The 16,322-nt window shown below is 36.6% G+C and overlaps 1 protein-coding gene across 1 annotated transcript in view; it reads left to right on the top strand.

Moving 5' to 3' along the window:
- THSD7A (thrombospondin type 1 domain containing 7A) overlaps positions 1–16,322 on the top strand; it is a 277,288-nt gene that overhangs the window by 108,527 nt on the left and 152,439 nt on the right. The window contains exons 5-6 of the mRNA XM_004389354.1: positions 3,136–3,291; positions 4,605–4,817. Of these exons, the coding sequence (XP_004389411.1) occupies positions 3,136–3,291; positions 4,605–4,817 (369 nt within the window). The remainder of the gene's footprint in view (positions 1–3,135; positions 3,292–4,604; positions 4,818–16,322) is intronic.

Below are 16,322 nucleotides of genomic sequence, written 5' to 3'. Positions count from 1 at the left end.
AGAAGTTATACAATGGGTGTATTTTCAGGATATCTCATTAGCCACCTTGCTAAAAACAGAAGTCTTAAGTTTATTTTCTATAATGAATTTTTTTCTCATTTTTATGTGATGCTCTAAACATACAAAAATATTACAGGACTACAAAAAAAAGTGCCTGTCTTATTTACTATTTTTTATAACTCCAGAAAAATCTGGACATTCTTTGGTGACCTCATGAAGCATGGAATGTACATTTAGCTGAATACCCTTTAAGTCATATCTAGAACAATAAAATGTCTCTTTTTTTCAAGTTATCAACACCAAGGCTTTTTTTTTAAATAAATTTCATTGGAGCTAGTACTGATTGAACAAAATTTTTAAGTAGTGAAATTATAGAAGAGTAATGACTGGGCCATTGCAGAAAATTCAATTATCAATATTTGAGAATGAGCTCAGCTGTAAACATTGTGTTATGTAATAAAGAACTATAGGAGTTGTATCCCAGAATATCTTAATTAAATCTTCAGGATGTATTTCAGAACTGACAGATTTAAACTAGAACCCAGGAAGGTCTCCTGAATCTGTCCTTTACTTCACTCATTGAATCATACTATTGTTGACTTACAGTTTTGGAGGAACTCAGCTAGTATCTGTGATTTACATTAATTAATATATTCACTATTTACAGGAAAACTTATAATTAAAATCACCAAAGAAATAAAATTATACACAAATAGATACATAGGCTTTCTACCTCTGTTTCCTTGATTAATGAGAGGTCTTTAGATATATAAAAAGACATCTATAAAATAGAGGTCATTGTCAAGAATTATCTCAGTGTTGACTTGGTTGGCTTAGTGATACACCTAAGCAGCCCTCAAGAGTATTTTGCTTCAGGAGTACTTTCCTTAGCCTCTATTTCAATTTACTTTTAGTAGTTCAAGAAGATTATGTACTGATTGTTTTACTTGGTTCATTCAAAATATGCTGAAAGCCAAAATTAAACCTACAACAACAACAACAAAAAGGTCAGGAATTAGAAGCACAGTGCTTTAACTGGTTTCCTTGATAAAACCTTGTTTCGCTCCTAAAGTTTTCAACCTTGTATATAATATTAATTTTTCCAGGCTCCAATATTCCTCACAATTGCATGCCCAGGAGACTTCTCTTTTACAGGAACCATTATTTCCAAAACAATATAATAACACTAAAGTTTAAAGATACTTTTAGTCAATTGAAAGAAAAAAATGGAGAATTTTCAGGTAAGTATAAACACAGCTGCTAATTTAAATAGTAGTCTGAATGGTAGATCCCAAGGGGAAAATAATTATTTACGTTAATTTGTTGTTTAAAGGGATTTTCCCAGATACTATAGACTCTTCTGCATCTAAGGATTTTAAAAATTCATTTTTATGTGAAATATTTGTCATTGATGCCAAGTTATTTCTTATATTTAGAGAATGTGAAACATTTATTTCTATATTTTCTGTCATTAGTGTGCCAAGTACTTGCACTATTAGAAAGCAACAGAATTAATCATTTTTGGCTTTGGCTGATGTGATGATGCACATTAGCAACAATCCTGATAAACTTGAGTGAGAAAGTTCACTGTGCTATATACTAGCCAAGTTAGAGGTGGCCAGTTATTTATTCTCACTGCATTGTGTGTGTGTGTGTGTGTGTGTGGTGGTATTGGGGTGCGGGGGTGGGAAGATAGAATAAGCAGTCCTAAAAATAAAAAGGAAAAATAAAATCTGCAGAATATTTTTCAGAACCAACAAACTGTAGCAGTAAGAGCAGCCATTAATATAATTAATATGAGTGTGTGTTTCTGTGTGTATGTACACGGACTTCCTTATCCAGAACTTGAGGGTTGCACAAGGCCTATGTTTACTTTAGAGTTTAAGCTACAAACAGACATATGCAGTACTACTATTATAAAATTAGGATAATATAGCTCAAACTATTTTAATTTCTCTCTGAGCTTCTATATGCAACTGGAATTTGATAGTGCCTTCACATCTGGAGCCCTGGTAGCACAGTGGTTAAACATTTGGCTGCTATTCAAAAGGTGAGCAGTTCGAATCCACGAGCCACTCCTTGGAAACCCTGTGAGGCAGTTCTACTCTGTCCTATAGGGTCGTTAGGAGCTGGAATCAACTCGACAGCAACAGGGAATCCCATAAGGAAAATGAGAACTATCTGACGCTTCCATTGTCTCAGTTCTTTATTCTGTAATTGTGGGCACTGTAAATTATCGTAGGGAAACAGGAACTGGTTTTATTAAAGGAAATGTCAATCCAAGACATTTACTTCTAATTTTTTTACAACAAAGTAGCTATAGCTGTTAAATGTTTGAAATATACAGGTAATCTTGATTCTCTTCCGCTGAATATATGGTTTCAAATATCATCTTCAGACATTGGTAACCCAAATTGTGAGCAAAACTTGACATTGTCTGCCATTATCTGCAAATATGTGTACTGTACAAAAGAGCCAAACTTTAGGTATCAAGATAGAAAAGAAGTGAAGCAAGGGCGACTAACATTTATCCATAGTTCATTGTCAATTTATCAAAAGTCATGGATAATTATAAATTAGTCCCCATAGCAATTCTGAGGCTTGGGTCACATATGTAGATAATGTATGTTGTAAAAAGTTCTGGAAGGTAGTCGAGTGCGTCTTGCAAGTGGAGGAGGAGAGAGCGGCCCCCTTTGGTGGCATGAGCTCTTCTTTCATCATATCTACCTGTTGCTTCTCTGTAACTGTGAGCCAACAGGTTAGAGAAATTGCTCTGCCTGAAGCTTCTCAGTTTTTCTCCATATAAAGTAAAGCTATGGGCCCCCTCTTACTGGGATCAGTCCTCTACAGCAGATTCTACTTTTAAAGAATAACCAAAAAGTGAAACTGATAAACTCAATTTGCAAGACTTCTAATCCAGCGTTCTTTGACTATGCCATACTACTTCCTTTTTTCCTGTTATTTCTCCTTCTCTTCTCAGGATGAAGCTGAGAAACATTGGAACAATGTTTTGGTGATACTTCTTTAAGCATTTTCCTTCTCACTCACAGCATATCAGAAAAAAATCATATTATTTATCATGATGATTTCTTTTTGTATAATTTCTAAAGAATCTCTGTATTTTTCTCCAAACAGCCTCAAAACCAGTAGACCTGAAATTATGCACTGGTCCAGTCCCTAATACTACACAGCTGTGCCATATCCCCTGTCCAATCGAATGTGAGGTTTCACCTTGGTCAGCTTGGGGACCTTGTACCTATGAAAACTGTAATGATCAGCAAGGCAAAAAAGGTATGTTTGTTGACATAATAATCTTGAAACCCCCATCAACTGAGTCAAAACCATTAATTATTTTGAAAATGCTGCCCTGTGTTTCTTGATTGTTCATTTGTGATATTTTCCAGAATGGCTAAAGAGTACTGATTGTAAAGATAAATAAACCTGTTCTGGTGATGGTATTACAAGAATACAACTGAAGGACATAGGCAAGATGCTTGTTGATTTAGATAACAGATGGAGAACCTCCGAGACAGTGTAGTGCAGTGGTTAAGATGAGCTGTGGTGTCAGGCTGACCTGGATTAGAAAACCTACTCTTTCCCTTACTGATTTATTTAAATCTTTGTCCCCTTAGCTGTGTGGGATGTAATAACATTTGCCAGCCAGATTTTTCTGCACATTAAATAAGATAATAAGCTTAAGACATTTAAGTTCGTTCCTGGCCCATAGCAAGTATTCAATAAACAGTACTCATTACTTTGAAGGTAAAAACAACAACAACAAAACCTCTATTGCTTTTATAATGCAAATTGTCTAAAAGGAGTAGAATAAATGCAATGGTTTACTATGTATTTGGCTTGATGAGCTAATTTTCACATGATTAGGAATTGAAAGCATTTTCTATTTTGTTTAAAAGAACAGTCTTCTAGTGATTCTCAGATGTTCACATAGCAATAAATAGACTTTATGAATTTTGTAATACATTGTCAAGAAGGACAACACTTAGGACAAGCCTTTGAATAATCCACAGTAGAGCCCAGATGGTTTATGTTCCTAATTCAAATTTCCAGAGGCTAAAAATCACTTGAGGCTCAAAGAGACATTTTCTCTGGGACCATACTGAATTCTCAGAGGTTCCTTTTCCAAATTTAATTGTGACAGTGCTGAAGAATTCAAAATAAGGTATCAAAATGAGAATTATGTCTGCTCATGAATATTTCTGAGTAGCGTGGGATTTCATTGTTTCTTTGAATATTCTATAACTCTAGATCTTCCAAATCAACCAAAGTATCTCTCTAGCTACCTCTTTCCTCTCCCCACCAGACCCTAAGAGAGAGATGGGCTATATGACATTTCTTGCTTTCTCTTTAGTGTAACAAGCTAAAATCAAAAGCCCCCCCCCCTTTCCCTTCAGCTCATTCATTTATTAATTTAATAAATAATTAATGAGAGTTCACATTAAGCTAGACAATGGGGATATACGAGTGATTCAAAACAGACATCACTTCTAACTTCACTAAGCTTTCACTCAGGGGTTTTGTTCAGCTTTCTGAAATACCCAACCCCTGATGGTAACAAAAAATAATTTCTTTCGCCAATATTTCAGGTTTCAAACTGAGGAAGCGGCGCATTACCAATGAACCTACCGGAGGCTCTGGGGGGACAGGAAACTGTCCTCACTTACTGGAAGCCATCCCCTGTGAAGAGCCATCCTGCTATGACTGGAAAGCAGTGAGGCTGGGAGACTGTGAACCAGATAACGGAAAGGGGTGTGGTCCAGGCACTCAAGTTCAAGAGGTCGTGTGCATCGACAGTGACGGTGAGACAGATATATATCTATCACGTTTTTTAGGAATATCTGTTTAACCCTGGAGATATGCTTTTACCTTAAGTTAAAACCTTGTGTATTCTTTCATCATAACTGGTTCAATTTATGAACTTAAAAATACCTACTTAATTCTCTTCCTGCCTTCCTTTCGCCCTCCCTTCTTTTTTTTTTTTGTAATCCTATATTTTATTTAGCTTAATATATCTAAAATATTAACATGAAATCAATATAAAAATTATTAATGAAGTATTTTTAAATTACTTTTTAAATATTTTTAAGTACACGTAACATTTACCACTGTAACCATTTTAAAGTACAATTCAGTGGCATTAATCACATTCATAATGTTGTGTAACTATCATCACTCTCTGATTTTAGAACTTTCCAAACTCCACAGCCATTAAGCAGTATTACCCCTTCTCCAATTTCTGGCAGCTACTAATCTGCTTTTTATTTCCATGGATTTGCCTATTCTGGATATTTCATATAAATGGAATCATACAATATGTGGCTTAGCATAGTATTTTCAGGGTTCATCCATGTTATAATATATATGAGTACTTTATTCCTTTTTATGGCTGAATAATATTCCATTGTATGACTATACCACGTTTTGTTTATCCATTCATCCGTTGATGGACATCTGTTTCGTTTTGTTTTGTTTTTTGCCATCCTTTGGCTATTATGTTAGTGCTACTATGAACATGTACATAATATTTGTTTGAGTACCTGTTTTCACTTCTAGTGGGCATATGCCTAGGAGTGGAATTACTGGGTCACATAATATATAATTCTATGATTCACTTGTTGAGGAACCACCAGAATGTTTCCCATAGCAGCTGTACCATTTTACATTCCCACTATCAGTGTGTGAGGGTTCTGCTTTCTCCCCTACATCTTGTCAGCATTTGTTACTTTATGCTTTGTTTTTTTGTTTTGTTTTTAATATAGCCATCTTAGTGTGTGTGAAGTGGTATCTCCTTGCTGTTTTGATTTATAGTTCCCTAATGACTGATGATGCTGAGCATCTTTTCATATGCTTGTTGGCCATTTATGTATTTTCTTTGGAGAAATATCAGTTCAAGTCCTTTACCTCTTTGTAAATTGGGTTGTCTTTTTGTTGTTGAGTTGTAAGAGTTCTTTATATGTTCTAAATACTAGACCCTTACCAGATACATGATCTGCAAATATTTTCTCCCATTATATAGGTTGTCTTTTCACTTTCTTTATGGTATCGTTTGATGCACAGAAGTTTGTAATTTTGAGAAAGTCTAATTTATTTATTTATTTTATCGCTTGAACTTTTGGTGTTATATTTGAGAAACTGTTGCCAAAGCTAAGGTCACGATGATTTGCCCCTATGGTTTTCTTCTCAGAGTTTTATAATTTTGGTTCTTACATTAAGGTCTTTCATCCATTTTGAGTTAATTTTGTATATGGTGTGAGTTAAGGATCCACCTTCATTCTTTTACATGTACAGATCCAATTGTCCCACCACCATTTTGAAAAATAACTCTTCTTTCCTCGTTGAATGGCCTCGGTATCCTTTCAGAAAGCAATTCACCATTGATATATGAGTTTATTTCTGGACTTTCAGTTCTATTCCATTGATGTGTATCTTTATCCTTATGCCAGTATTGCACTGTTACGTAACATTGTAGTGAGTTTTGAAACCGGGAAGTGTGAGTCCTCAAATTTTATTCTTCTTTTTCAAGGTTGTTTTGGCTACTCAGGGTCCCTTGCAATTCTATGTGAATTTTAGGATCAGCTTTTCCATTTCATCAAAAAAGGCTATTGGGATTTTATAGGTATTGCAATGAATCTGTAGATAACTTTGGGGAGTATTTCATCTTAACAATATTAAGTGTTCCAATCCATTTATTTAGGTCTTCTTTAATTTATTTCAGCAATGTTTTGTAGTTCTCAGTGTAGAAGTCTTCCACCTCCTTGGTTAAATTTACTCCTAAATATTTTATTGTTATTGTAAATGGAATTATTTTCTTTATTTCCATTTTGGATTGTTCGTTGCTAGTATATAGAAATACAATTGATTTTTGAGTGTTGATCTTTTATTCTGAAACTTTGCTAAATTTGTTTATTGGATCTAACAGGTGTGTGTGTGAGTGTGGATCCTTAGGATATTCTTCATATAAGATCAAGTCATCTGCCAATAGAGGTAGTTTTCCTTCTTATTTTCCAATTTAGATGCTTTCTATTTCTTTTTCTCGCCTAATTGCTCTGGATAGAACTTCCAGTACAATATGGAATGTTGTATTGTTGTTAGGTGCCATTGAGTCAGTTCCAACTCGTAGCGACCCTATGTACAACAGAATGAAACACTGCCCAGTCCTGTGCCATCCTCACAATCATGCTTGAACCCATTGTTGCAGCCTCTGTATCAATCCATCTCATCAAGGATCTTACTGTTTTTCGCTACCCGTCTACTTTACCAAGCATGATGTCGTTCTCCAGGGACTGGTCCCTCCTGATAACATGTCCAAAGTAAGTGAGACAAAGTCTCACCCTCCTTGCTTCTAATGATCATTCTGGCTGTACTTCTTCCAAGACAGATAGATGTTCATTCTTCTGGCAGTCCATGGTATATTTAATATTCTTCACCAACACAATAATTCAAAGGTGTTAATTCTTCTTCAGTCTTCCTTATTAATTTTCCAGGTTTCACATGCACTGAGGCGATTGAAAACACTATGCCTTGGGTCAGGCACACCTTAGTCCTCAAAGTGACATCTTTGCTTTTTAACACTTTAAAGAGGTCTTTTGCAACAGCTTTGCCCAATGCAATAAAATACATCGTTTGATCGCATGACTGCTGCTTCCATGGGCATTGAATGTGGGATTTTTTTCGTATATGCTGGTTTTCACGTTGAGGAAGCTCCCTTATATTAGTTTGTTGAGTGTGTTTATCAGAAAAGAGTTCTTTCTTTTTTTAATGGTGGCAGTAGAGGGGATTCATGAACAGTCACAGGGTATTTTTTAAATTGAAAACAGGTAATGTAAAATAATAAATCATCATCAGGGAAAGAATGTCAAATTTAAAAACAACAACATAAAGATAACATTTCCTCAAGTGATATTTGTTATTTGCCTAGAAAATAATGTGGAAATACAGAGGAGTTATAAGGGTTGTAGACATGACCCTAGAAGTCTTTTATTTTTCTTCTCTAATATTGTGTCTTATGATATAATTTAACTTCCAGGCTACTATGCCAAGAGACCTAACATAGTCTGAACTTCCTTGGTCAGCCTTCTACTGCTCTCCTGAGGCCTGTCGTCTAGGAAGGTCATTGAGCTACTTGGATGGTAGTTTTTCATATGGTTCTTTTCCTGAACCACAGGATTTTACACTGGACTTTTACAACGGAATTTTGTTAAAGTAGTCTGTCTTTAAAATATTCTGATGTTACCCCTAACATAGGATTTTTACACATTTCCCAAGAATACCACTCCCATTTTGGGGAGAACTCCATGCCCCTCAAAAAGCTCAGAGTCACACTTAGGAACCACAGGACTCCCCCAGACATAGTTTAAAACTTCTGGATAAGATCCTTTCTCAGGTTCATTCTAACTCTCAAATCCTATGACTCTGCACATCAGAGCAGCATAAGAAGCAAGCCCCAGGGTCCCATGGTTTGACAGTTTATGCAGTTTACAGCATATGCGGAAACATTCTGCTACCCCTTAGGGGCACTGAAACATCTGCCAGCCATCATAATTCCCTCCATCCTATTTTCTTACAGCAAGCAGTATTGTTTCCTCCTGTGACTCAGTCACTGTGCAGTAGAGAAAGATACTCTCTGGAGTGGGAGAATGACAGACACTGCTATTACTCAGATATTAGCCTTCGACTTTGGAACACATAGTGTCGTCTTCTGTCCTCTGTCCAAGGTTTCCAACCAGGACAGAATTCGGTACAATCTGAGCCAGCACATGAGGTTGGTAGGTGATGAAGGGATTATTGCTCATACCTTTTAGGATGGATTTCATATATTCCACTTTTTTTCTATGTGGATATAATCAGTTATGATACATCCTCTTTCTAGCTTTTCCCAGTTCTACTCTAAGTAGAAAGAGAAGAAGGAGAAAATAAGACTTAGGGATAGGCACCCAGGAAAAAGAAAACAAAGGAAACCCATTCTGTTTCTCTTTTCCTACCACATCAAATCCTAATTTGTATTAGATGGCACTCTTTTTTTTTTTTTTCTGAATTAGTGTAGTAACAGTCAGGGTCATATTTATTTTAGCATTATTGGTAACTCCTCATTTATACTGCTTCTTGATTTTTTTTTCTTAATTCAGATAATTTTTCTCGTCCTTTTATACACATAGTAAGGAACTAGAATCCTGTGAATTGTAGAAAGTATATCTGAGTGAGGCAAAAGTTAAATTGAAAAATCAGTCATGCATGGAGTTTCTGCCTCAGTGGCATTGAATGAAAAATCAGGGCCACCTTACTTTGTGCAGTAATCCTCCTGGATGTTTGTGTGAAGTGAGTATATTTTTAAAACGTCAGTGATTAATTTTAATATTTTTAAGTAAGAAATACTTTATAACACAAGTAATTACCCCCTAAATTGTCTTTGTGATGCACTAAAGAACAAGCTGAGGAAAGAGTTAGGTATATTTAGGTGTTTTGGAAAATAACATATGTTATCATCTAAAAAAAAAAAAATTGATAACTCACAACAAAATTATAAGCTGGCTTCACTTTGTCCATTTCAAAGACAGAATGAATTAAAAGAAGAATGTGACAGATATTCTGTTTTGTTATTAGCGTCCTTTATTGGGAATGTCTTTCCTAATTAAATTTTACCACCTGACATTAATTAGCTATAGTACAACTCAAGTACTTTAACTGGCTCAAGTACAGGGGAGTATGTATAATATCAGGAAAAGTCTTTATTACTACAAATCCTAGAGACTGCTTAAATTTATATATAACTGAAACATAATCGTGCTGATAGGATCAGAGCAAAAGCCGGAGACCTATAAATACGTCTCCAGTATTATCACCTGGTAAGTGTTTAGCAGCTGCACCAAATGTTGTTTTGTAATTAAATTGGGTCTAGAGAATTAAAGTTGATTAGTTGTACAGACTCTGCCTCTAGGACTGGGCTGTAGCTATAGATTTTGTTTTATAATTAAGTTCAAGTTCAACTAGGGAAGTGAAGAGTTAGAGCTGGTGAGTCTAGCAAATAATAAAAAGACTTTTTTTCTTCCCGCATTCCTCACAAATTTCACAACTCTGTTAATGACCTCAAAGCACTTAAAAATCTCTATTTGTTTTCCTGAAATGTTCTTGTCCAAGGGCCCAGAGATCAATAGGATTGGTTAATGTTGTTGTATATTTTTCCCGTTGTCTTCTAAAGAGCTGGGTTGGGGAAGGGTTGTGAGGGTGCATGGGAGGGAGCTATGAGCTTCTCTGACAGACATTGGGGTGTAACAGAATTGCAAGACTAAGGGGAGCTCAGAAGACAATTAGACTCCCCAGAAAGAGGTAAACATTTTATGTGTAATAGAAAAAGATATTGCTCACGTTTAAATATCTTTGAAAAGCAAGTCCAGCTCTCTGAGCACAAATGCAGGAACTAATCAAAAGGTGTGTGGAGAGGGGGCAGTGGGGAGGGGCTGGTGGGAAGGGGCTGGGGAGGAGAGACCCTAGAGGATGTTGTAGCTACGAGGCACTCAAAATCTGTCCTGTTTTCATTTTTGTGACATCTGTGTATTTTTTTTTTAAATGCAAATTTGACAAGTCCAGAATATTTTGTTTCCCAAATTGGTTAGTTAGAGGCAAAATAAAGCAAGGTTAATAGGCTGCAAGTGAAGGAAAAGACAGCTACTGTCTTATTGATTACTGAAGGAAGTGGGGGACTGTAAACCAAATATTGTTTCCAGTTGCCCTCCCCTCTGTGGAAAAAATAAATAAATGATGCCATCCATGTTTCATTACCAAGAGCTTTATTTCAGATGTCAAAACATTGATCCATTTCTGTGGGAATTTTAAAAACTCAGTTTTGTTCTTTTGTTTTCTGTTATTATATTGTAAAGCAGAGAACCTCAGCAGTTTCGCAATGCCTGCACTTCTGTGCTACCTTATAATTTCTCCATGTTAGTGAAAGTTAACTAAACATACATAACCATGACTCACTTTCGTATGTGATTGACTTTTATACAATCAAACAAATATCTTTCCGTTGAAGTCCCTGGGCAATGCACACAGTTAAAGCACTTGACTGCTAACTGAAAGGTTGGAGGTTCGAGTACACCCAGAGGCGCCTGGAAGAAAGCTTCATGATCAAATTCCAAAGAATCAGACATTGAAAACCCTGTAGAGCACAGTTCTACTCTGATACACATGGGATAGCCATTAGTCATAATTGACTCAATGGCAACTGTATTTTTTTTTTTTTTACATCACTACAAAAATTTATCATTACAAAGATATTAATAGTACGGTAGTATGGAGCAGTTCTACTCTGTAAAACACAGGCTCACCATGAGTCAGTGGCCTACTCAATGGCAGCAGAAAAACAACGACAGCAACAGTAATGAAGATCATCGGCCATGGTCCTTAGCATGTACTGTGCTGCTCTTGAAGCGGTAGGGCTCTGGCTCAATTCTTTCCTTTCTTTTCACTGGGAAAAGCATATCAATTTTTTCAAATAATTAAGAATGGCATAATTATATGGATAACCCTGAAATTTCTCTAATTTATTTATTAAAAATAACGGACTTTCTTTAAATAGCATTAGCAACAAATGTCTTATGCACACCTAAAACCAGACTATAATTCACCACTGTACCATGTCACCATGGTTAAAAACTGCTGGATTATTAAGAACTTCTGCTAATAAATTCTTTATGTTTCAAACAGAACTGTATCAATAATATTAGATGTTTATAGGTCATATATAAGTGAAAAGAAGAGACATACACACATGTAATTCACACAGAAAGAATTTAGGTTATAGAAGTGTGTGTGTGTGTGTGTGTGTGTGTGTGTATTCATTATGTGCAAATCTTTTTCTAATTGACCTTGTGAGATACTAGGTCTGATTTTGCAAAAAGTGTACAGGATCCACCAGTATCAGCATCTCCTTAAATGTGTGATATAAAAGTAGATTCCTGAGTCTTATATTTAGAACAAATGAATTGCCATCTATGGAGAGGTGTTCCAGAAATGTACATTTTTATGAAGGTGCCTGGATGGTTCTGAAGTGCATTGAAGTTTTAGAAAAACTTTGCTAAAATGGAGGAAAAGATTGTTTTGGTTCAGCTTGAGACCCAACTTTAGCCAAAGATTCCCAGCACCACAGCACACTGGCTGGTTCTGGTAATACTGAAGAAGGCCTGTGGTTAAGAACGTGTTGAGATAAGTATTGAGGAGAGCTTTTATAGTAAGTTTTTCTGCCTCTTTAGGAAACAATTCTGTGTATCTTCAGAAGTACCAAGAAAACAAACAAAAAAATGAACAAACAACAACAAAAAACTTGGAAAACAGGTAGAAATATGACTTTAATATCCAGAGCACTGTCTTTTTATGTGACAGCTTAATTTTTTGAACTTTTAACTACAAATTTCTTCTTTCTGAAATGAGATATGTATCTATATATGAGTAGAGAGAAGGGAAAACTTGAGTACTATTTCTCTCTCAAGTAGTTTATGTCATGCTTTGATTTCACATGTAGTTTGTATTAGGAGGAAAACAAGGGCACATCATCTAGATATCTTGAGGTAAATATAAGAATAAAACCCAAACCCAAACCCATTGCCATTGAGTCAATTCTGTCTCATAGCGACCCTATAGGACAAAGGAGACGGTCCCCATAGAATTTCCAAGCGACCCTATAGGACAAAGGAGATGGTCCCCATAGGATTTCTGTAATCTTTACAGAAGCAGTCTGTCACATCTTTCTCCCGTGAAGCTGCTGGTGGGTTTGAGTCGCTGACCTTTTGGTCCGCAGCCCAGCACTTAACCCACTGCACCACCAGGGCTCCTAAACGTAGGAGTAGACACCAAAAAAAAAAAAAAAGTTTTTACCTCTAGAGAACAGGACTTAGTGTGGGAAGAGATGGGGCAAGGTAGTACCTATTTTATTTTAAGCCTTTAGTACAATTTATTGGGAGCCTTGATGGTGCAGTGGTTAAACACTGAGCAGCTAACTGAAAGGTTGTTGGTTCGAACCCACCAGCCAGCTCTATAGGAGAAAGATGTGGCAGTCTGCTTCCGTAAAGATCTACAGCCTTGTAAACCCTATGGGGCAGTTCTACTCTGTCCTATAGGTCGCTATGAGTCTGAATCAACTTGATGGCGATGGGTTGAGTTAGTAAAATTTGTACTCAATTTATAAACTGTATAAGTAATCGATAATTTCTCTCTCTCTATATATATATATGCATAAGTATATATACATATGTATAAACTAAAAAACCTACATTGTTTTTGCCATCAAGTCGCCGTCAAGTTGATTCCAACTCATAGTGATCCTATAGGACAGAGTAGAACTGCCATGGTTTCTAAGCAGCGACTGGTGGATTTGAACTTTTAAACTGCCAACCTTTTGGTTAGCAGCCGAGCTCTTAACCACTGAGGCACCAGGGTTCCATATATAATAGTCACAGTTTGGAGGGGACAGAGGTTTGTATGGTGAGGGGTATATGGTAGGGAGACAAGCATTCTAGGAGTAGAAGAAGAGAAATTACAAAGCTCATGTTGTTGTTGTTGTGTGCCATCGAGTCGATTCCAACTCATGGTGACCCCATGTGACAGAGAACTACCCCACAGGGTTGTTTAGGCTGTCACTTTTACCGAAGCAGATCACCACATCTTTCTCCCATAGAGCCACTGGGTGTGTTCACCTGCCTACCTTTGGGTTAGCAGCTGGGTGCTTAACCATTGCACCACTAGGGCTCCTTACAAAGCTCATACTTGAGACTGATATCCTGGCTAACTCAGAATACTCACAGGTTCTCCTGGCAGCATAGGTCAGGTCGAATATTAGGACGCATGCAATTTATTAAAGACTTGCTCCCAAGAGAAATTACAAAGAGACTGACAGAGGCAAAATAGAGAAGAGGTAATATGTCAGTGGTCTCCAAGGCCACTCCCAGGCTCAGAGACTTGCTTATAGGACTCAGCCTATAGTCATATTCGTGGTTATTATTTATCACAGCCAAAAGATACACAGCAAAATCAGCAAAAGGAAGAGACACATGCGGTGAAGTCTGGAGGAAACCAGCCACAAGCTTCCAAGAGTCCTCTTCTAGTGGAGTCACACAAGACATGCTTAATATCTCCACCAATGAATTGTGACAATACATATGAAGTGTTATCTACCAAGGAAGCCTGCTAGAGTCTGGGAGTCCAGGCTTTTTATTTGGGATCAGTCATATAGGCATGCTGTGTCTTTTACATACCAAAATTTCAGACTCTCAGAAGAAAGCAGATGTTCACCTTAACCACATTGTTTGTATGAACAGTTTAAGCACTATGAGCAGTTCTTATCATTTAGGAAACCCTCTATAAATTCAAGTATCTGCCATGGGCCAACCTTGCAATCTTTCTAAGGATAGACGTCTCAGGTTTGTTGTGTTACCTTCTTCTGCACAAGGAAAAATGAAGGAAGAGTGTAATTTCAGGTGAAGTTACAGACTCAGTCTAATTAGGTGAGGAGCTCTGGAGCATAAATTACACCTCAAAGGTTGTAGTTCTAGACACAAAAGAGCTGGGCTTTATACACTTATACCAGTCAATCACTGGCTCACAGAAGCTGGCTGGAGGGAGGTGGGTGGGTCTTAGAAACTTCCAGCTTTCCATATTGGCCAGATCACCCTAGTTTCAAAGGGCAATTGGCTGAATGTCAGAAGAAAGACTTTAGTAGCAGAATCTGAGAGATGGGTACATAGATCCAGTAAAAGGAATCCCAGGAGTTCCAAGCTCGGTAGCAACAATTATACATTAGAGGAAGAGTGGGGAGGGATATAAATGTATTTATTTAAAAAGGCTAAATCTGATTGTAGTGACTTCTATACCATAGAGGAATGAGCATGAGGGCATATGGTTTCCAGTTCAGAAAAATGTTTTCTGGGACATTTTGGCTGAGAAATATGAGGTACTCTCCGCATTGCCTGGATAATAGCTAGAGAGAAATAACTGAGTTGTTCTGCAAAATAAAATAAGAAAAATCTTGAGCTACCTCCTGGCAGTACAAGAGAGAAACGTAAGCACATTAGGAATAGTGAAAGAAAATGTGAGAAGATTCTGGAAAGAGAAGTGAGAGTAAGGAAGAGAGAAGAAGAAGAGTCAAAGCCAACTGGAAATACCTTTTTGTGTAAAATGGGTGACTTAATCTTACAGGTTTGTTCAGGATAGTGTTATTTCATTTTCTTGGGGGGTAATTATTAATAGCACCACCTTCTTGCCCTCAAAAGTGTCCTGGTTTGAACAATAAGTGATATGATCACCCTAGGAATAACTGTTACACTCTATGAATGACTGTTACATTTTGGACAGAGGATGTAGAACAAAAGTATCAGAGAAATATTAACTCAGTGAAAATCCTTAAAGAAAACAGAGGGAGAGCCCACTGCCACTTACGAAGTTCCTGGATTCCCCAATGGAATGAATATAAGTCATTCAGTTTGAATTTTAATGGAAAATGGAACTTCAGTGGGCTGGAAGACCTAAAGACACCTGAGGTTTTGGCATTGCTTAATATTTGCAAATGTTATATCTTTTCAAGTACTTAAAATTGAACGGCATGGTCATAAATATGTTTGCTCCTTTCCATCAGTGGAAATAAGTTTTGTGCCGTATTTTATCGTAACTATTCTTCATTGATGGACAAGAACATCATAATACCCGAGAGAGATAAAGACCAAAAGTTAAGTTAAAATTTGTTAAAGTTTAAAATGGAACCTAAACTAAATAAAGGCTTTCCTTCTAAAGCTTTGGTGTGAACCCTTGAGGTCAGATCAATTCAAATGTTTGTGGAGTTAGATGAGAACACAATTTCAAGTGCATGATCACCCTCTGGAACTGGAATCTACTTCTTAATACAAATTACATGGCCATTACATGGAAAAGCTGATCTTTTAAATGTGAGAGTATGTCCTATAACTGAATTGTTTTCCCATAATTTAAGCAATAAGTCAACTAAGAATTTTCCTTCCTGTAGAATGCTAAGCCATTTAATGTGTTTGGAATATAATTAGGTTGGATATTATGCTTAAATCTAAGGTCTCTTACTTTACAATTAGGATCGTCTAACACTGTTGGTAGGAGTTTGTTTCCTATAATTAGGTTGAGATTCTCTATTCAATTTGTTGTAAAGATGAAAGTCATTATAGCCTTTTAGAAAATTTAAGGCAGTAGGTTATTTTTTAATGTTGGTTTATAGTAGTCACGATTTTATTTTGGGCTTAAGAAATCTGGCATAGATAGCCTGGTCTGTCTGATATATGTGTGTGTGTGTGTGT

This window comes from Trichechus manatus, unplaced genomic scaffold (assembly GCF_000243295.1).
Source record: "Trichechus manatus latirostris isolate Lorelei unplaced genomic scaffold, TriManLat1.0 scaffold00242, whole genome shotgun sequence".
In the NCBI taxonomy this organism is placed as follows: domain Eukaryota; kingdom Metazoa; phylum Chordata; class Mammalia; order Sirenia; family Trichechidae; genus Trichechus; species Trichechus manatus.
Note: the sequence above shows the minus strand (reverse complement) of the source record. Positions and strands in the feature narration are given on the sequence as shown.